The sequence below is a fragment of the Tachypleus tridentatus genome, chromosome 2, assembly GCF_004210375.1.
Source record: "Tachypleus tridentatus isolate NWPU-2018 chromosome 2, ASM421037v1, whole genome shotgun sequence".
Taxonomy (NCBI): domain Eukaryota; kingdom Metazoa; phylum Arthropoda; class Merostomata; order Xiphosura; family Limulidae; genus Tachypleus; species Tachypleus tridentatus.
The window spans coordinates 79447019-79470598 of NC_134826.1; the positions used below are offsets into that span (position 1 = coordinate 79447019).

Here is a 23580-nt window from a genome sequence, read left to right on the forward strand (position 1 = left end):
GTGATCTTAGGAATTACGCTCCTATCGTGTTTCCTAGTAAGGCTAGTCTGAAGAACTGTTTATTTTGTTTTGAATTTAGCGCAAAGCTGCTTGAGGGTTATCTGCGCTAGCCATCCCAAATTTAGCAGTGTAAGACTAGAGGGAAGGCTGCTAGTCATCACCACCTTGGGCTACTCTTTTACCAACGAATAGTGGGATTGATCGTACATTATAACGCCCCACGGCTGAAAGGTCGAGCATGTTTGGTGCGACAATGATTCGAACCCGCGACCCTCAGATTGCGAGTCCAGTGCCTTAACCATCTGGCCATGCCGGGCCCTGAGAAACGGAAACTACTACATATCAAATATTTCTTAAAACGCTTGATGATTGTTTTGTTTCTTTTTGAATTTCGCGTAAAGCTACACGAGAGTTATCTGCGCTAGCCGTCCCTAATTTAGCAGTGTAAGACTAGAGGGAAGGCAGCTAGTCATCACCACCCACCGCTAACTCTTGGGCTACTCTTTTACCAACGAATAGTGAGATTGACTGCACTTTATAACGCCCCCACGACCGAAAGAAACTCTTGACAAGTATATAAACTGTGTTATATATGAGTTAGCGTTACTTTCGTAAAATATTTTGTCTTATATGATAACGTATATTATGATGTTTGAATTAAAAGATGCAAATCTTATTAACTATTTAAAGATTTCAAATTTTATGAATGATACCAAATCATATATATAATTATAACAAAGAATGCTATTAATATTTGTACCTTTTAAATCTGGTCCAAGAATTATATCATGAAAATTTTAATAAATGTAATACTAATAATTAAAAGCTGAAACATTGTAGTTATTTTATATTTAAAGTAATTAAACGTCCTGTTAAGAATTTAAATTATAGTGAGTATATTAAAATACACTCTGCTAATTAAAATGTCACAATATTATGACTGTTTTGACTACACCAACAATTTTAAAGAAAGAAGGTAGAAATAAAATATTTTCTGGTTTCTACGGATTCTTTATTGATATCTGAATATTGAAAGATAAATTAGAACAAAGTGTTGGAAAAGTATAATTTATGCACACCAAAGGGTTGCAATCGTGTAAAATATCTGTATGAAGTCATAGGTATGGTCAAATTACACTGTATTTTAATTAGAAATGAAATCAATACAGCAAACACGTGATGAAACTGAATTAAAAAAGGTGTATACTTCTACATTAAGCAAGTATCAAATACCTGCCTCTCCAATAGCACATAATACATACATATATATATATATATATATATATATTACATATTTAAAATGTTATATTTTTTCAAGACAGTAGAGCATGATAAGCTCTATCAAGATCATGTGTCAATTTAACTCTAGGTGTTACTGGAATGCCCACTCACTGAGTCTAAACAGTGCTTTATAAGTGCTTGTGATCTGATTTTATAATTAATTATCCAAACAGAGAATGTGAAATGTAACAGTGGCTTTTTCCTTTTCGGCCAACTTCATTTCTCTCAGCCTTGTTTTCTGTATCTTTCACCCTGATAATTGTATATATATATCTGTACGCCTTTCTGATATTCTTGAATTTATTGGTTTATCTTCAAATAATCAAATAAGATCCTTTAAATATAAGAGGTTTCACAGAAAATACGTTGTAGAGTTGAACTGAATTAACTTGATTTTGATTGTTTAAAATTAAGAAAGGTATTTAATACAATATAAAACAGAGTAAAAACAATAGTTGTTTAAGAATCAAACACACTAAAAAAATGACGTGTTTGTAGACGTAATATAATACATTTACTGGAGTTTTTAAGAGATATCTGCGAAGAACTGAAGCACACTTAGGAAACATATATATGATATATAGTTTTATGATGATATTGTTCTCAGGATGTTTGTGCTAACTACGCTACTATTCACCATTCCATTCGGAAAACAAGTAAAGATGTAGCCTCAAAGTATCATATGACCCGACAATGAAAACGATTACTATCCAACTTTACGTACTATGTTATACATTACAATAATCTTTCCCACGAGAAACTGAACGTGATACCAAGGGTGGATGAGCAGAAACAGTATGTAACTATGGCAAAAAGAACTTTCTTGAACAATGTTTTACGCTTTTAGCTATATACACCTGTACGCATAAAATGTTTTGAAATGTTAGGTGAACTTTAAAAGTTTACTGTACTAAATTTGGGAGGTAGAAAATGCTTAAGTTTGCCTACACACTACACATTTAGTCAACCATAAACAATAATTTACAGCCGAGATGATTAGCTAATATACGATTCTTTTCATTCCTTTAAATAATAAAATGTTTATTTTTATGCAACTTTATACCATATCTTAACTCTTTCTTTCAAGTTGCAACAAAACATTATGTTTGTTCTTCTCCATTGGCAGTTATACTCGCTCCTTGATCTTCCACATACCATTCTGCCAGTATGGTCTTTTCATTCTTTTTGTGCTTCCTCCTTTAGGAACAGTATCATTTCAGTTGAGCACGTGACCATGAACTGCTCAAATTGTCTTCATACTTGGCCCTGTCAGTCCTCTTGTGAAGTATATCTGAAGCATCACTATAGATGTACCATAAACTGAAATACAGTTTCTATAGTGTCAGCACTGATTTATCGGAGCTTCTACAAAATTATTTTTAGTAAGTTCATAACATTTCAATAAAACCTTTTTTAACTTGTCATAATCCACGACATCTTCTGATGTCATTCCTGCATAGACTGGAAAGCTTTTACCTCTAAGTAGTGAGTTAAGACAAACTACACAGTCGCCTTTGTCCCAGATCTGATTTTGGACAAATATTTCATATCTCTTCATGAAAGCATTCATGTAATCTTTCTGTTCATCAGATTTGTGCAGCTTAGGTTGGCCAGTCCTGAAAACATTGTCATTCTCAGATACTTCATCTTTCTGTTAAATGAGCTTGGTGATTTCAATTTGTTCTTTTATTCTCTCTATTTTTAACCTCTCTTTTCTCTCTATTTCCAACCTCTCTTTTCTCTCTTTTACTTTTTTCTCAATGTGTATTCTCGTTCTCTTTATTTCTTGTCATTAATTTTTATTCTTTCAGTCTTTCTCTTTCTTTTGCCTCTTTTAGTCTTTCTTTTCTATCCTCTGTCAATACTTTTCTCTCTATACATCTTCTTGTTGTTTAACAAACTCTCGTACTTTGCTATCTTTGACTTCAATAAGTTCACCTTTTTCTATCCATTTATCCAAATCTGTTGACATGGTTATATTCACTCAAGCGAATTTAAAGATGACCTTGGAAAGGAGCTTCAGAAACACACACTGTTAAATCACACATCTTATTGCACAGACTGCTATAAAAGCTCCCAGTACACTTGCAATTGCTTATCCTTATTTAGGAACTTTCTACTTTTCCTAATTGATTCATCTCAGATAATGGAAAGAACACAAAGCTATAGAATCAGTGATGTCGAGAAAACCCACTTGTAGAAAAATATATATGTAAAAAATTTTATCAACCCAAACGAACCGTTTTACATATATAGAATATAAGCTATAGAATATTTGTCAAAGACATGTGGCTTTCAACAGAGAACTTTTCTTGAATTGTTTGTTTGTTTTTTAATTTCGCGTAAAGCTACACAAGAGTTATCTGCGATAACAGTTCATAATTTAACAGTGTATTACTAGAGGAAAGGCAGCTAGTTATCACCACCCACCGCCAACTCTTGGGCTACTCTTTTGCCAACGAATAGTGAGAGTGTCCGTCACATTATCATCCCCCACGGCTAAAAGGGCGAGCATGTTGTAATGTGACGGTCAACCCCACTATTCGTTGGTTAAAGAGTAGCCCAAGAGTTGGCGGTGGATGGTGATGACTAGCTGCCTTCCCTCTAATCTTACACCGCTAAATTATGGACAGCTAGCGCAGATAGCCTTCGTGTAGCTTTGCGCGAAATTCAAAATAAGCCAATACAAGAACAAATATTATCCATGTAATATTCTGGAAAAAATGAAATATTACAGCATTCACATAAATGCATATCATGTTTACACTGGAAACTATTTCATTAATGTGGTTTTAATATTTCTTTGATATTAATTGTCTTTGTCTTCGTTAACTGATTCTTCGCCGTTCACGCATTTCCCAATTCTAGGTTCGTTTCTCGTGGTGGACAGAGTAAAAATAGCCAGTTTTTAATTTTGCAATATAAAAGCAAAACAACTTGTTATGCGTCTCATGCTCTAAATAGAGGAAAACTTTAGACAATATGCAAAACGAAACAGCCCCTTGTTCAAAGTTTTTATTCATAAATCTACGCTCACGTTACATAGTCCTTAACACTGTTTAAAGAAATTAAGGTGATTATTATAATATTAGTTTTAGTTTTATTTGCCTGGGTGGTTTTAAATTTTAATATTTGATAATAGATATTCCTGAAGAGAAATTATTAATGGTTTTAAGAGGGCGCTTGCCCACTATTAACAAATTTAAAATGGCGGAAAACACCGTAAATTACGAATCTGATCCAGATAGTAGTAATTCTGCAGAAGATCGGTCAGACGATGAAGAGGTTGATCAAAACGGTATTAATCGTTTGAATAGTGAGGTATGTCATGAGGTTTATTAGAATTTACAAATGTAGCAACTTTGATAACTTATGAGCAGTATTTTGAAATTTAAAGCTTTGCAATTCACCCATCTGCGAATGTGACTTATGTGATTCTTAATTCAAAGTAATCAACTGTACTGTAGTAATTTAAATTTAGTTTAGCATATATTATTTATATAACTTAGTGTTTGTAGTATAAGGTTGTGATTGTGTAAGCTGTTATAGTATAAGGTTAATTTGCACTACTACACTATGGTATATTGTGCTCTGTAGTTTTTGCAATGTGACTGTAATTGTGAAATCTTACTTTCTTTAAAATTGGAACTTAACATATGTATATATAATATATACACATACCTTTTAGTCTAATGAACTACTTGTAAATTATGTGAAACTTCTTAACTGTTGATATTTGTGTTGACAGCATAGTATGTAGCATCCAAGTTTAAAACAAGGGATTTATTAGTCTATACACACTATCCACTGGTATACTAAACTCTAAAATAAAACATTCAAAGCCAGCTCTTATCATTCTGATATTTGTTAAGACTTCACTTGAATGTCTTTACATTAACTGCATCTACCACATGTGAAAGCAATCCATTTCTCAGAATATATTGTATAAAATTGATAGGCCTGCAGCTTATCAGTCTCTTGAATAATCATGTAAACTTTAAAGATCAATTCTTGTCTTGATAAAATTTGGTAAGAGATATTAGTATATATTTATCTGTGATAATCCTATCACCTCTAAAATCATCCTAGTAGCCCTACTCTGAACCCCTTTACAATAAATCAGTATTTTTCTTATATTAAGTGAACAGATCTATACATAACATTCCAAATGAGGTCTAAATAGTAATTTAAAAATGGAGAGAATTTCTTCTTTTGACTCAGTTATCATATTTGTCAAAACATCTTTAAATTGTATTAGCTTTACTGCTATCAGTAGATCACTGCTGTATTGGCTTAAATTACATCTAACAATATGCCAAGATTGTTTTATCAACCACACTTGAGTTCATTCCTACTTTAAACATAAATTCACATTATTATAAAATGCATTGCCTTTGTCTTACTATAAAGATTATTTTCCAAATATTTGTCCAACCAACCATTCTACACTGTATTAATGTAAGTTAGAACAAAAAATGACTAAACACTGACTCGTGAGGTACTGAGGTCCTCTACTAATAAGGAACCAGTTTCACTTGAATTCATTAATAATAATAACCTTTTGCTCCACCCAGTAAAACCACTCCTACAATCCAACTAGGAATCATCTACAAATATGATTTTCTTAATTAAACAGTTTATCAAAAGCTTTCTGAAAAGGCAAGATTACCCATTCTACACCCTTCTCTCATATAACAAAAAAGCTCTTTAAAAAAAATGGTAGATTGCTAATGCATTTTGATGTTGACAGTGGGAAAACAGATAGAAATTTGATCTAGAACACTGAATATAATTCTAAAGATGTTATAATTTCATTCAACAGATCTTTGATAAGCTCATTTATAATAATCAGTTTTGAACTTCTAAAGAAGACTACTAGAATAATTTCTGAAATGGAGGAGCTGTAGTGTGAAGGCAGGTTAACATCTTTAAATTATCCTCTAAGAATTGAAGTGTTGAAAGGGGTCTGATTAAAGTTTTCAAAATTATAAAGGAAATAAAGAAAGGAAGGTAGAGATAGGAAAATTGAGCAGTACAGCTTACGCAAATCTTTATTTCCTATATTACTTTGTGATATGCCAGATGAAATGTGTACATTCTTTGATAGATTGTTTAGGCCAGGGGTTCCCAACCTTTTGGCACTCGTGACCCCTTACCTAAAAGTTTGAAACCCATGTGACCCCCTACATGATAGGGCTTACTATCAGCAGCTTAATTTTTCTTTTATTTTCTGTGAAGGAGAGGGAAAGAAACATCTAAAAAATATTTTAAAATTCTGTAATTATTTATTAGCAAATTAAATCACATTGGTTCAACCTGAATTCACAAAAAGAACATATATTTCTTAAAATAATATTAACATAGGTTTAAACAGCTATCCAACCCAGCTAGTGAGATGCCTGATGTTGCATTTCAGCAGCAAGCTTTGAAATTCGTGGCCAGACGTTTGTTAGAGCCAGTTTCATGTCATCTCCAACATCCAATCTGTTCCTATTCTTTGTTTTTATATTGACAAGAGTGGAAAATCCTGCCTCACATAAGTAGGTAGAAGCAAATGGAACAAGGACACGTAAAGCTATCATGCTGACTTTGGAGTATGACTGATACATAGCACATCAGAACTTTAGTCACAGATTTCACCTGGAAGAGATCACCAGCTGAAGAGTCGTTCCTTAGATCAAGAAATTCATCTTGGATATCATCTGGGATGCTGGATACATCAAGTTCAGTACAAAATGGGTTCCTTACCAGGGCCTCCTGTTCCTGTGATAGCTCAGGGAAGTAACGCTCGACTTCCTTTTCTAGAGACTGAAGATGTTCGGTAATCTCATCCTTGAGGAACTGATCCAGTTGGATCTGAGACTCATCTGTCACTCCACAAAGTTTTTCAAACATAGCGATGCTTCCAAGATTGGTTTTCCGATGCCAGTTCTGCAGTTTGGAAACAAAGACCCGAAGACTATCTTGAAAAAGGAGAACATGTGTTTCCCTTCCTTGAAGCTTCAAATTGAGCTTGTTCAGCTGGTCAAAAATGTCGACTAGGTACGCAACCCTTTTATTCCATGCTTCATCTTCAAAGTGAGCTACAAGATCTTTCTTTCTTGAGTCTCCAGGAATAGCTTTATTTCATCTTTCATTTCAAAGACACGATTAATAACGTTTCCTTTCAATAACCAACGTACTGCTGTGTAGAAGAGAAGGACTTCATGGTCAGCATTCATGTCTTTGCATAGTTCTTTGAATAGGCGAGTGTTGAGTGCTTGAGTCTTAATTTACAATTTTGATTACAGATTCGAGCACTTCCTGCAGAGAGGCAGGGAGAGTCTTACTGGCGAGAGCATATCTGTGAATCATGCAGTGGATGCCCTTTGCTTGAGGTGCTAGCTTCTTCACTCTCGACTGGAATCCTGATTTTGATCCCAGCATAGCCCGGTGCCCCATCCGTACAAACCCCACACACGTTTTCCCATTGAAGATCTTTGTCTTGAAAAAAAGTTGAAACGTTTTGCTTTGCACCGAAACAAAAAAATTTAAGAGCATGAAAATGTAATTGATAAAATAAAATTAATGTTATCCCAAGCTACTTCTAACAAGGCTACGCGGCTCCCCTGGCAAGGCTTTGCGACCCCTAGGGGGTCGCGACCCACCGGTTGGGAACCCCTGGTTTAGGCAGAGTATTCATCATCATCAAAATACATACAATTATGATATTTTATTGATGTTTAATTGTATTTAAACAGTGTCTGATGATATATATACCAAAGATGTTATTATTATACTATTTTATTATTATTAATTTGTGAACAATAAAAAAATAACTGCTTTAGAAATCTGACACGAGTTAAATGACCAGTTTTGAGCACAGTCGTTTCTTATTTTGAACTGCTATCTAAAGGGAGGGAAATTAACGAACAGCTACTTACAGTGATATGGTGGAATTATGTTCTATGTTCTACAGCATTATCACAGTGCTAACTTTAGACTTTTCACAAAAATACAAGGTTAGGCTTAGATAAAACCTTTTGTATGTGTACACTTGTAGAAACACCTGAGACAGCAAAGAAAATATTTAAAAACATAACACAATTGAATAATGTTTTATAATTATTAAAGAATGATGTAATAGAACAACAATTAATTAATTTTATGCACACAAAGTTATCATTTTTAACAACTGATAAAATTATATTCAAATTACTGTAAACAAAGTTTCAAATGCAGATGTAAAGATTTAAACAATTTTATGTATATGTTAAACCTCAGTATTTAGAAGCTGGAATTTTTTAGTCTTGTATATAATATCTCTTGTGTTGGAGTTTATGACTTTTTTGTTTTTATGGCCAATTTCTGGACATCATTCTTCAACAGTTTCTCACCTTTGTAGCTTTTAAAAATAAACAATACACATGATTTTACATTTTCTTATTTTTTTGCAGAATCTTAAGTCATTCACTTTTCAACCAATCTTGGTTGTTGATATTCTCTATATATGAAATAAATATATAAAATATGATACATACTAACTTAATATATGAAATCTAAACTTTCAGTTGTATAATTTTTGAGTTTTCATGATGTCTACATTTTTTACTCAAACAGTAAATGGGTAACATGAACTCCACTTGTTTTAAAATGTTCCAAACAAAGTAAACATATGTACAAAACTTTGTTACTCTATGGAGATCACAGTTTTATCTTGAACACTGTACAGTTCTCTTCTTATCAAAAGTACACTTAGGCTTATTCAATTGCTGTAAAATTCAGTTGACAGACTGAACTGTTTTCCTCTACTTTTAACACAATAGTAACAGTGAGTAATTCACTTAGCTACATCATGGGTTGCCACAGTTGTATCCTGAACTTCAAATAATTGTTTTCTTTCCTTCAAAGTCCACACAGGTGGGTTTAACAAGTTTAGCAAATTCTTCTCCTTATTTCCATCAAACTGTTAAACTCACTTTAACATATCCACCATTAAGGCTGTTCACATACATGTCAGCCAACTTCTAACTTTTCTGTAACAGGACTTACCTTTCATTTTACTTTTACTCTGTTCCTACTCTGTTTATATGTTTATCATGTGGCTTCTAGTAATTTCTGTAGCCTTGACATCAATGAATTACAATCATATTCTACAGTTTTTACTAAGTTACATAACCAAACTTGTCATAAATAATTGCTTTAAGCTGTCTTGTTGTGGAAAAAACAAACTAAACAATGATGAAATATTAATTCACAAGATAAATAATAATTTCTACACTAAAGAGTTGTATATCCAACAACATGCAAGGAATAAAGCACTCATTTATAACTTTCAGGAAGTTAAAAACAGTATTGTTAGGACTAGAAGCAATGGAAAAAGAGTATATACATGGACAAATCTTTTAACAAAAGTACTTTAAAAAATGGATCTTTTTATCTACAAATGACTTGTAATGTTTACTAAATGTTTGTGATTTCAAAGTTTAGTATTGAAACTGTATAAGTAAAATTAGTCAGTGTGTTTGTTTCTTAAGATCAATACCATATTGAGAGAGTTCATAACTGACACAATGCTAAATGTGCAGTGCATTTCAATTATTATACATTACATATGTGTATAGATTTTTTACTATTTAGAAATAAATTATGAAACTTATTTTTCTTCAAGTATAGAACAATAAATGAAGTACAGCAAACAATTATCTCTTTCAAATACAAGCTTTGGACTTGATTGCTAAGCCTTTTAAAGTTTTCCACATGGAGGAATCAAACATGTTTTTGTTTTATATATACAGCCAAACAAACAAAAATTATAAATAACTGTAATGATACCATAGAATTTCATTATAATTAATTAAGGTTAATAACAAAGATGTGTTTAGGTTTAAAAAATATGAAACTTCAGGCAGATTAAAGGCATAACCTACCACCTTGAAATCTTAGTTTGAAAAAATATGATAGCCTTTTTACAGATTAAAATGTCTGAGAAAACCCCTCATGGGACACTCTAAGCTGTCCATTGGTTATTCACGTCACATATTGAAGTAAGTGTATATAAGGGACCATTTCCAAAAATGGAAAGAAGTTAATGGGGCCACTGTGTTTGATGCAGTACATAGGCTATATCTCAGCAAAATAAAAATATACAGGGTTCTTATTTTATATTCTAGCTTGTTAATATTGCTAATTTGAGTTCCTAATTTGTATGAAACTATTGTCTTAGTATTTTGACTTTACAAAAATCTAATTTTAAATAGTGCTGCATTAAACATATCACATGACTCACTGAAATCTCTACTTAGGTGTGTTCTTTTAATGTTTACTTTTAAATTAAGAAATTAACTCATATGTAACATTAAAGCATTAAAGTTTGAATTATAATTTACAGTTGATTACAAACTTATTGACATAAATTCATAAAATAGTAGTTCAGTAAAATTTTAAATGCAAGCCAACAAATGCAATGACATGGCCTTTGACCCAGCCCTGTTGCAAAAGGGTTAAACTGAAACCTTATGATATCTTGACTGTGTTATTGATGGTCTCAAAGACAGCATTTAAGAGAAAGGAATGATTTGCACACTATGCTAAGTAAAGAGGAAAGTGATTTACAACTAGGGGTTAATTAAATCAAAATTGCAATGAGAATCCAGATGTCTTGTCCCCTGTATAACAAATATAAAAAATAACATAAATCACCTAAGAGCACTAGTCAGAATGGAGAATTTTGATACAATGGAATTAACTGAAATTTGGATAAAATTTAAACAGTTTTTGTAACAAACCCTTCTGTGAAAACAGAATTGTGGCTTATTTAATATGGAGGAAATGCTTCATATGTAACATGTGAATTACTTCTTGTTGAAGTTAAGGATATCGAATGTTATATCAAAGAGTTTCAATCTGCTTGGTGGATATTGGAGAAGAAGGCTTTTAATAAGACCACTAGATGAAACTAATGAAATTTAGTGAGAAACTAGAGTAAGATTTCAGGTGTTAATGTAGTCATAATTATGGGATATTTTAATTTTAGGCATAAAGACTAAGAAAGGTGATACACAGAGAAACAGGTTTTTAGAAACTACTTAGAATGTTTTCTTTGACACCTCGTCAGAGAATATTCATAACAGTACCAATTTACATTTATTGTTATCTTTTAATATACAGATGGTTGAGAAGGCAATTACTGGGGAACATCATAGTGCAAGTGATTACACTATGTAACAGAATTTTTACTTTTTCTTGTTTCTGGACAGAATGTGTTATTTCTCCATTGCTTATGCCTAAAGTAAATGGAAAATACCCATTTTTCTCTTCAAACTTTGCTTTTGTGATCTGGGTAATGAAAATTTCAAATTTACCCATTTTCCAGAACATTCCAGGTAGATTCAGTGCTGGGTAGTTGATAGAGAATTTTCTTGAACTTGCAAGAATTTTCAAGAACCTTTTAGAATTTTCTAAACTTTCCATAGTAATATATATATGCAGGGACTTGCCACTTACCACTTCAGTTTAGTTCTAGCTTTCTAAGTGAACACAGACACCAATCTGATTTCATCAGAGATGGCATCAAGAAGCTGCAAGCATTCTCCAGATGCATTCTGCTATGTATATGGCCAATTTATCAAGACAAGAGCAAAAAAGTACTCTGACAGCATCTGCTAAAATGTGTGAAGCCTACAAGGCATATTTCAACATGCCTGTGAGGGATCAAGAGAAACCCTGGGCACCTCATTTTACCTACCAGCACTGCAAAAAAATTAGAAGTTAAGATGGACAATTTTTGCTTGCTTGAATAGTAAGATTTTATATTATACAAATTTTAGACTTTTTAAAATTTAAGTATCTTCTGGTGCACCTCAAAGAGGAATACAACAGTGTCAAGACCTTGCTAAAAGCCTTTAAGTATGATGAGCATGGCTGGGAGATTATTGGAGACTTCACAATAGTAGCATTCCTGATGGGTCTCCAAGGAGGCTTTACCAAGTTTCCCTGTTATCTTTGCTTTTGGGACAGCAGGGACACTGCAGCACACTACAACAGGAAGTACTAGCCACAATGGACTGAGTTCTCTGTGGGGAGGCACAATGTCAAGCGTGAGCCACTAGTGAACCTTCAGAAGGTGTTGTTCCTATCATTGCACATAAAATTGGGTCTTATGAAACAATTTGTCACAGCTCTTGATAAAGAGTTTGCAGCCTTCAAGTACCTTCGAGACATCTTCCCTAAGCACAGAATTCCTCAAGAAGCTCAGTAGGAAGGGAAAAAAAAGCTTTGCGGATTTTTCACACTGGTTTGGGGCTTCTTGGGCAATTACAAGGCCAAACATTATGTTGAACTGGTTGAGGGTTTGGTGAAGAACTATGGCAAAATATGCTGCAGGATGTCCCTGAAAGTCCATATCCTTGATGCTCATATTGATAAATTCAAGGAAAATATTGGAGCATACTCAGAGGAGCAAGGCGAGTGCTTCCACCTTGATAGCAGCGTGTAATGAAAACATGATGGGAGACTATATTTGGGGGCTGATACGTAAAAGTGATTTGCATTACAGTCACAAATCTCGAAAAACTACTCACTTCTAAACATTTTTATTCATTTTTCTATAACTTTAGTATAAATACATATAAACCTTGATTCATGTGTTGTTGTATTCAGACCTTATGTAAACGAAAATGTGCAAATTTGCCGTTTTTACATAGAAAATAGGTTAATTTCTAAATTTCATTATCCATGTCACAAAAGGAAAGTTAGAAGGGAAAAATGGTCATTTTCTGTACTTTTACAATGCAAGCAATACTATCCAAGGACAAAGTTTGTGTTACATAGTGTTATTGCTCTGTTGGATTTAATGTTTTTCTGCATATGGAGGCAAGGAATAATGGAATTTGGATCCAGATTTCAAAACAAATTTTGATGTGATGTGACAAGAATTATTTGTTAATTGGGTGACTATTAGTTAGACTGATCAGTTGTGAAAATGTTTTTAATTAAATTCTCAAATAATCAATATATGTATGTTTTGTTGTATAAAAAATAATTTAGCTGCAATTAATAAACTAGGTTGGTTCAAAAAGGGTATAAATAATAAAATGAAATAAATGCATCATAATTTTAAGTTTAAATTGACTGCAATGACAATAGACTTGGAGAATTATGCAAGATCAAGAGTTGGTTAATTAGAAAGTTAAGAAATCAAAAAAGATGTGTGAAAAATGTTGGCCTGAAAATGTAAAAATTAACTGTAAAGATTTCTTTACATACATTAACATTATAGATATGAGCTCATGTATTTTATATGATCTTGTAACTACCATTAAACCATGAAGGTATGTATACATACTACATCTATGAAAGTACTTGCTATATTCTTACAAAATTTTTGAAAAGTGTTTTTTGTGTTAAGATTAGAAACTTCATCTAAAGATTTTCAGGTTTCATTTGTGTAAGCTATAAAATCTTGTAAATATATAGTTTCCTTTTTTTTCACTAAAACCTTATGTTATCACTTATTTTCTTCCAATTTCTGTATAGGGTCAGTCAATTTGACCAACCTTGTAACCACTATAAAACTTTAAAGATTGAAAAATGTGAAATGAAGTGTGTAGTTCTGATTTTTCTTCTTTAGTATTTACCATGAAGTTCCAAAATACTTCCATTGAAAGTTTCTTCTTCTAATGATAACACACATTTCCTATTTATTTTATCCTTAGTAGTTGAAATAGAAACCTATCAATCATAAAGCAATGAATTACTGCTGTTGCCATTAAATTGTTTTTATCAACTGTTTTCAATCTTTTTGAATCCATGAAACTCTTCTGGCATCAAATTTGTCTTTTGGAACCTTTCATAGCATTTATTACAAAAACATTACTGCAGAACTGTCAGCTGTTTGTACCTAGTCTAGCTCAATAACTTGAAACAATACAGTGACATTTTGTTATATTGTTATGAAACCCATTATACTATATAAAGAAATATGTGGTCAGGTTGCAATAATGTGAGTAATATATAGTTATGCAGTAGAATATGCAGAACTCTTGCACTTTATGAAACCCTAATATCTCATGAAAGCCTATGATATCTGTGAAGGAGCTCCTGTTGAGAAGCTCTGGTTTACATACATTGTAACACAATACCATCAATACCAAATAAGCTTCTGTGGTGCAATTACCAAAACTTTCCTGCAAATTTTTGGTAAACCTAGCTCTAAGAACACTGGAAATGGATGCATTGTTTACAATGCATTGGTTGGAATGAGAATTGTATAATGAAGTAAGTCCTGTAAATGTTTATGATGTGGCTCTATAAAATCTGGCCTGAACCAATAAATGTGGTATATATATTATATATTTGGGTGCTATTTTCCTTAGTTGATCATAATTTAATGGTATATGTGTACAAATTCTGGAAGTATTTATTCAAGTGTTTAATTTTATTTTTCTTAAAATGTAGAACAATAAAAAAACAAACAAACCAGTATTTAATATGATTTGTACTCTCATGTCATAAACCTTGTTTGTTCTTTCAAAAGGAGGGTAATATGTGTTAATATTTGTAGATTTCAAAGATTAATTTTAGAAACTCAAAAAGTTATAAGATGACTGTACTGGTATGTTTAAAGTCCTTCTAATCTATTTGGCTTTTTAATTTAGCTACACCTAGGTTTAAAATTCTTTCTTTTTTTTTTCAAAACAATGAGTTACTCAACAGATAACTTTGTAACTTCAGTTACAAATGGCTATCAGATTTATGTAGCTTGCAATGTACTCTTTCTACTGGTTGTAAAAAAGTACTTAAGAGTAGGCATGAGTAGACAAGAGGTTTCAAAAGAATGAAGTAGTAAGCAAGGTTACCCTTGTAGATTTGTAAAATATTTCGATATCTCAGAATTACAAAGGTGCGAGGTTCTTATTGTGCATTCTAGCTTGTAAAAATTGGAATTTTAGATTTCTAATTTGTTAGATACTAAAGATCTTGTTAGACTATATAAAAAATATAAACAGAGCAGAAAGACAGTAACAATGAAGGTTCAGATTAAAAACACCTTAAATGATGCAGCCAATAATGGTATTCACAGTTCTTCATACACTAAGTCTCTTTGGTAAGTTGGTTAGATGTAACATCTTTGAAAAAAATCTGAGTCATATTTTGGTCAGAGAGAAAAGGGTAATTAAAAATTATAGAATGCAAAGCCACAAGAGTTCCACAGGCTTTTGAATCAAAATGGCTTCAGTTGGTGTATGGTAGGACAACAAATTATGATTGAGATTTAAAATGTAAATTGAAGAAAAAATTAATGAACTGAGGAAATGGTTTTATATTATTGAGAATGAAGGCAGGTTATTATTAATTCCAAACTTAAAACAATTGAAATGGCTTTAGATTCTGAAGAAAAGTTTCTAAATTAAAAAAAAATCATTGAGTTGAAGCTGCTAAGTGTGTGTGTTTAGACATTAGGTAACTAAATGATGGATGGCTTTTAGTTATGATAGTGTGTCTATAAATGTTCGTGTGTATCTGTACACACACATGAATTTATTGAATACAAGACTGTTAAGTCTTTCCACTTTCAGTAGCTTCTCCATGTTAACAGTTGGAGGTCAAAGTAACTTCCCTGTGTTTCAGAAGTTTGGTTTGTTCCCTGAAAGCTCATAATGTAATTAGATAGATTTTATAATTAGGACACATTTGAATATTGTGTGTATGCTAGGAGATACAAGAATATTGGGTATTGTGAGAAAATTTTTTTTATTTCAATTTTTGTATCTAACTGAACAAGTCTCTAATTTTATACTATTTACTACAAAATTCATATAACAAAACAAGTAATTAAATGCTTAAAACTAGACCTGGTTTGAGGGGGGATGAAAATGATAAGTTTACAAGAATATACAGTAGTATATTGGATACTAGTCTCTAGTAGACAGGAACTTGTGGTTGCTTACAGTAAGGTACCAGTCTCTAGTAGATTGGAACATGTGATTGCATACAGTGAGGTACCAGTCTAATAGATTGGAACTTGTGGCTGCTTACAGCAAATTACCAGTCTCTAACAGATTGGAACTTGTGGCTGCTTACAGCGAATTACCAGTCTCTAGTAAATTGGAACTTGTGTGGCAGTCTCTAGTAAATTGGAACTTGTGGCAGCTTACAGCGAATTACCAGTCTCTAGTAAATTGGAACTTGTGGCAGCTTACAGCGAATTACCAGTCTCTAGTAAATTGGAACTTGTGGCAGCTTACAGCGAATTACCAGTCTCTAGTAAATTGGAACTTGTGGCAGCTTACAGCGAATTACCAGTCTCTAACAGATTGGAACTTGTGGCTGCTTACAGTGAATTACCAGTCTCTAACAGATTGGAACTTGTGGCTGCTTACAGCGAATTACCAGTCTCTAACAGATTGGAACTTGTGGCTGCTTACAGCGAATTACCAGTCTCTAACAGATTGGAACTTGTGGCTGCTTACAGCGAATTACCAGTCTCTAACAGATTGGAACTTGTGGCTGCTTACAGCGAATTACCAGTCTCTAGTAAATTGGAACTTGTGGCAGCTTACAGCGAATTACCAGTCTCTAGTAGATTGGAACTTGTGGCTGCTTACAGTGAATTATCAGTCTCCAGTAGATTGGAACTTGTGGTTGCTTACAGTGAGGGATGAAATAATTGAAGGGTTTACCTAGTGTATTGGGTTCTCCCCCTAAATGTGTTTATAGATCAAGTATTTCTGGTAGGGGTAAACAAGAGAAGGACTAGGATTTGCTTCTCAGATGCTAAAGTACAGGACATTACAGATCATATTGACAGTTTGGTTGCAGGTATCAAAGAGCACTTTCAGAGGGTAAGTAGAAACAAATACTGTTGGAATTGAAAATCAGAAGTACTATTTAAGAAGTGTAAAGAACTTATCACAGATTTAGATTTGGAAATGAATTACATAACAGGATCTAAGATTTATAAGTGAAAAATTGAGTGAGAAAGCAAAAGTTTTGTGAGCGTGCTTTATGAAGTCTGACTTATCAACCAATGATATTTTGTGCCATTATTGCCTTCCCTATTCCTGTTCCCAGGGGGTCGAGATAAAGTATTAAGACATTATTATTGGTACATACATAGGGAATCATGCTATCAGGTCTAATATCCTTTACTTTGATTCCTAACAGTTTAGAAAGACCATTACTGTGTGTTGTTTTTATCATATTTATTGTTAATTTTGTGGCTATTCATCAGCTTCATGAATACAAGTTTATGTACTATAAAAATATCACATGCAACCTACATTATGTTCAACATCTCTGAAAGCTGTATCTGTTAATGCACTTTACACCTCATGAAACACAGAATGTGATTAGTTGTTCATACAACTATCAAATCATGGATGTTATTTATGGATCACTCCTCATCTATAGCAAACAATAAATTATAGTAAGTTTTGTAATTTGTTAGATATATAATAACTGTTTTTATGAAAAACCTTGGTCATATGACCTCTGCACAACCAAAATTGATGTATCACTTTACTTGCATAAAGTTTCATTCTAATTCCAAGCTGTGGATGGTATATATTAACTTTGAAACCTTTATCACTGTAATAACAGCCTTTTGATATTCTATCATAAGTGTATAATAGTTTGGGGAATGCCTTGTAAATGGAAGTTGTTTCTGATTCATTGTGAATGAAACAGAGAAATTAAACATTTTATGTGGGATTTCCAAATTGTACTGATTCATTATTATAGTGCAATACTGTATTATGTTACAGATCTATAAATGTATATTTAAAAACAGCTGGTATGGGTAGAGAAAACACTAATAGAGGAGCGAATAATGTTACGACCTTCTTCGGTCATCGTCAGGTTCACAATGAAAGAAAGGGTTACTGACCTTAGCTGACCACATGTTTGAAGGCAGGATTGTAATTGAGTATAGGAATGTAGAGGGTGTGCTTAGATGTTTGATTATATTTATTAATATAGGTATAAAGGTGTTCCTTTGTATTGGTTTATTTTTGGCTTGAGTTGTTGTATAAGTAAGGGTTCTGTAGTTTTGTGTTTGTTTGTTTATTTGGGTGTTTTCTATGGTTATGTGGTGTTTATTTGATTTGCAGTGTTCAAAAACGTGTGAAGGTGACTTTTTGTGTTCTCTGAATCTGGTTTCCATTTTTCTACGTGTTTCTCCAATATAGAAGTTGTGGCAGTTATCACATTGTATTTTATAAATAATGTTGGTTTGGTGTTTGTCAGTTAGTTTCTACGTAGTATAGATCTTAGTTTTGTGCCTAGTTTTTGAATAAATATGGTATTAAATGGAATGTCATATTTTGTTACTAGTTTTTACCAAATGTTGGTTTTCTGCTGATGTCGGGGATATATGGTATGCAGACGTATATGGTTTTGTGATTTTTTAAATCATGGGGTATATTTACTTTTGTTAGTTGATTTTGCTTTATGTCTAGGTGTGTGCATATAATGTTTTCTATGGTTTGTGGAGGAAACTTGTTGTTAATAAAGTATTGTTTTGTCTAATTCATCATTCATTTTATCTGGTGATCACAGTTTTATGACTGTGTTTATTTGGTTTCTTAGTATGTTGAGTTTTTGTTTCATATCCTGAGTCCCAAGGAATGTAGAGTTCAGTATGGGTGATATTTTGGTGGATTCTTGTTTTAAATTGTGTATTGGTTCTTGTAATTTTGAGGTTAAGAAATGATATTTGATTGCTTTTTTCCTGTTCACATCTGAAATTAATGTTGGGACGTTCACTCCTTTATCAGTGCTTTCTCTACTCATACCAGTCATTTTTAAATATATAATTTTTCTACAAGTGGGTTTTCTCATCATCACAGATTATTATTTCATCATGGAGATTTATATATGTATTTATTACTTTACCTACCAATAACCTTCTTGTTTTGTTACAGATAGAAACAAATCCTTTTAATTATGATCCACATGTACAAAGAATCAATTCGTTACGAAAAGCAGGTGATTTGGATAAACTTCGACATGCTCGAGAAAAGATGAGTGAAATATTTCCTCTTACTGCAGGTGAGTCTATAAACAAATATGGAAGATTCTTTGAAGGACAAAAAATTAACTAAATTTTGTGTATAATGTGATTAATGTCATTGAGCATTAGGTTTAAATATTGTAATTAAAGTACAGAGTTTAAAATTTACTGACTTGTTTTATTATATTTTGAATGCATTTAATGTAATTTTCATAGTCTTTAATAAATGATTTTGAATTTTTTACTATGGGTTATTTAAAACTACAAAATTTCTCATTTTATCTATTCTTTGCTATATGCTATAAAAAAGGTTAGTAAGAAAAGAGTCATTTAAAGCAGAAGTAATACAACCAAAAAAGATAAATATGGTTGTTTTTTGAAATAAAAATTTATAATAGTAAATCAAACAACAGCAAATCAAAGGCTAAGTATTTAATTATTCTAGCCATGCACATCTTCAATAATGGTGAGGTATTTCAATATGTTGAACTGCTTAATGATCCCCTGGAAGTAAAAAAGGCTAAAGCTCAAATAACCAAATGGTAGCAACAATTCAATAGGGTCAGTAGTCTAAAAATACACTCCCCCCCAACAACAACAACAAAAAAAACTGGTAGCACACATCTACACATTGTCTTGATACCAGTGCAAACAAAAAAATTCATTCCATACATGATTTGAAAAAAATTAGAGGGAAAATTGGTGACCACCCTCTAATCTCATGCAGCTATCTCTTTCTGAATTATAGTATAACCTGATGAAACTTTATGGAACAACAGGCAACTGCCTGTTGTGGAGACACGTGTAGAGGATGATGTTTTGAAAGTCTTTCACCTTTCATCTTCAAGTCATTGTGTGTGTAGGCACTGATGGTCTTTTACAGTGGATTGTGGAGAATCTGTTGTGATTGGTTGGATTATCACTGTTTCTGATTGGAGGAGAGATTTTCTGTAGATTCACCAATGGCAGCCACAAGTTACTCATGTCTAATCTGGAATCTCTGTTAAGTAAAGGTTTAATAGGTGTTAATATAAAGTGATTCTTTGATTTTCTTGTCTTCCAACATATGTCTGTGTCGATGATTCTAGTTTTCTCCCAGTTTATTCTATGTCCAGTTGATGTGGCATGCTCTGCAATGGCTGAGTTTTGCGTTTTCATGAGTCTCGTACTATTTTTGTGTTCTTTTATTCTTGTCACTAGTTTTTTTCCCATTTCTCCAATTATGTATCATTGCAGGAACACGGAATTTCATAGATGACGTTTTTGAGATTCTCTTTGGTAGGTCGCTGTTTGTTTTTTACCAGAATGTATCTTAAGGTATTGCAGGATTTCCACCAAACTTCTATGTTGAATTTTTTGTTTATGCATTTGAGTTTTTCACTGAAATGTTGTACGTATGGTAGGTAAATGGTGGTAACTTCCTGATCGTTTCTTTCTGTCATGGAACATGGTAAGTTTTCATGACTGTGTGGCTAAATAACGAAGGTGTCATTGACATAATGTCTGTAGAAACTTGGTTTTATCGGTGTGCATTGTGGAAGACTTTCTTCAAAGTCTTCCACAAAAATGTCTGCTAGGATTGGAGAGAGTGGTGATCCCATAGCTAGGCCATCTCTTTGTTCATAGAATTCCTTGTTGTATTGGAAATAGATTGACTGTAGACAAATGGTTGTTAGTTCCATTATGTCATCTATTTTTATATCTGTTCTGTGTGGTAGAGAGTTGTCATTCAGCAGTCGTTGTCTGGTGATGTGAAGGGTTTCTGAAGTTGGGGCATTGGTAAATAGATCTGTGACATCATAACCTCTTCTCAATTTGGCACTCAAGTTTTTAATTTTGCTTTACATTGTTTATAGTTTTGGACTTAGTTTTTTATTTAATTTTAGTTTTCATAGTCTAAATGTAGTTGATTTTATTTTGTGAACATCTTGTTTACCAACACTTTTCATCTTGAGTTATTTATCCATTTCATATTCAGTGATGTATTAGTTAATTGTTATAACTTCTTCAGTTGCTACTTTATTGCAATGTTTTTGGCATAGGAGATTTTGGCACTCATGTGCTATGAACTGTATTGCTTGAGAACCTTTATTTCTGGGTACTGGAAGCCTCATTGTAGTTTCCAACAGTTTGAGGCTGGACTTGATCTCTCATTTGTGGTCTAGTGTGTCTTAGCCACTCTAAACCATGAACAAGTCTAGTCCCTGTTAGTTAAGGACTTTCTCCTTTTCTGGAATGGATGTATCATTCCCAGTTTCAATTGTTTGAGAATGAAGTTGTTTACATGGCTTCATCTATACTTACACTGTTCACTCTATATCTTGGACATGTTATTTATCATATGTACCTCTTTACTGCCCATTTGGAAACTGTTTTTCATTAAGGGCAAAGAGTGTACCTGATTCAGATGTGATGCTGTCTCCCTCAAGTGTGTTTCCTACTTAGAGATGTTGGTGCACTCCATGGACTTTCTTTAGATGCATTTTGAAGGAGCTAATCTAGGTAATGTTACACCAGTCCCTCCACTGTGGGATTCTTGCTTTTATGTGAGTGTGGTAAGGTATTGCATTGGAAGTGATAATTTTTTCTACACAGAAAATGCATTTGCAATAGATACCTCTTTTTCATGTTTCCCACCTTTCCTCTCCCCTTTTGTTGTCTATGATCCTTTTTGCCTAATCTTGAAGTGAGGTTAGACTTTATAATTCATGGATAGCTAGCTGCATGAGGAGCTAGCTGCACAATATTCTTACAAAAAATACTTTTAGATTTTAAACCTAATGTGATCCTTTTGTCCACTTTGAGGCATTCATAGTTCCTATTCTACAGAAAAGCAATTAATCAGTATTATCTCATTATTATTGTGTGTGTATTAAACTGGGCATTAAACATAGACATTAAATTATGTTTTAATCTATGTTCTAGTAGTTAACAAAGTCCTTTGGATTCTATTTTGTTCATTATGTATTTATTTATCCTTCTTCTACAGATTTGTGGATGGATTGGTTAACTGACGAATCCAAGCTTGCCATATCAGAAGCTGAAAGAGAAAGTGTTGCTAAGTTGTTTGAAAGAGCTGTACGTGACTACCTGTGTAAGTACTAAATATAAGAATATTTAACATTATTGTTTTATGATTAACATGAAAAGATTTGAATTAAAAAATGCATTTCACTGGTATAATGAAAAATATTCATAATTATGTATGTTTCCCTAGACGTGTATATATACACATTGACATTCATATGTATCCAGACTTTAAGTATGTAGAACTCAAGGATTGTAAAAGGTTATTCATTCATAATTTTCAGATCAGTGAACTTTGCTATAAATAATAAAGTACAAAAATTATGGTGATACCTAAACAATTTTATTATTATCTTGTGATAAGCTTTCTAAAAATAATGAAAGTACTACAAAAAGAAAGAAAAAAAAAAGTGTTACACTGTATTTGTTTAAACTATTAGATTAATCAATTACAAGTACTTTCCTTTGATCTACAAAATTTTAATACCAAGCATGTTTTCAGTGCATATAGTCACTAAAAAGATTACATGATGACAGGTGAGTGTGGCTAGAAAAAGAAACTGTATTAGTAGAATTATTACATTGAGCAGGGAAAAATAAATTATCTGTAATGTCACATGATCCATGTTTGACATAATTAAGTTCTAAGTATTTAACAGTTCATAACGATGTGTACTTGTGGGGAAATTTTACCTTAATTTTTTTATTTAGAGAAAATTTAGAAGTTTTATCATAAAGTACCACATTTATTAAAATTTTATAAGTAAGTTTTTTTAACATAAGCTTGTTACAATGATATAATTAACAACTGTGTACATGTACTATACTTTAAAAATATTGATATATGTAAATGTGTGTGTGTGTGTGTGTGCATGCAGTTGAAAGATTATTTAGCTATGAAAGGTAATATTTATGAAGAGTGTTATTGTAAATGAAATAATAAGACAACAGAAATAGTAATTATTGAGCAATAATGGAGGATATATTGAAAAACAATTTAGCTTAATGAGGAAGTCTTTAAAAATAAGCTGTTGTACTTGTGACTGTATATATTGTGTTTTTACTCTTATCATCAGCTGTACCTCTCTGGCTAGAGTATGCTCAATTTTCTATTGGAGGCATGGGAGTAAAAGATGGCTTGGAAAATGTTCGAAGTGTTTTTGAACGAGCAATTACCGCAGTAGGCCTCCATGTTACACAGGGCGCTATGATCTGGGAGGCATATAGGGAGTTTGAAAATGCTATTCTTGGTACTATGCAAGTAAGTGCATAAAGTATGT

General features: G+C 32.6%; 1 protein-coding gene across 4 annotated transcripts in view; it reads left to right on the forward strand.

Moving 5' to 3' along the window:
- LOC143244316 (spliceosome associated factor 3, U4/U6 recycling protein-like) overlaps nucleotides 1-23580 on the forward strand; it is a 159828-nt gene that overhangs the window by 27269 nt on the left and 108979 nt on the right. For 2 of the 4 annotated variants that reach the window (XM_076488752.1, XM_076488753.1), the window contains exons 1-4: nucleotides 4456-4602; nucleotides 19185-19311; nucleotides 22263-22367; nucleotides 23377-23561. In XM_076488752.1, coding sequence (XP_076344867.1) covers nucleotides 4489-4602; nucleotides 19185-19311; nucleotides 22263-22367; nucleotides 23377-23561 — 531 coding nt within the window. In that variant the 5' untranslated portion in view covers nucleotides 4456-4488. Of the gene's footprint in view, nucleotides 1-4455; nucleotides 4603-19184; nucleotides 19312-22262; nucleotides 22368-23376; nucleotides 23562-23580 lie in introns of those variants that run through there. The other 2 variants (XM_076488754.1, XM_076488755.1) reach the window with 1 other exon arrangement.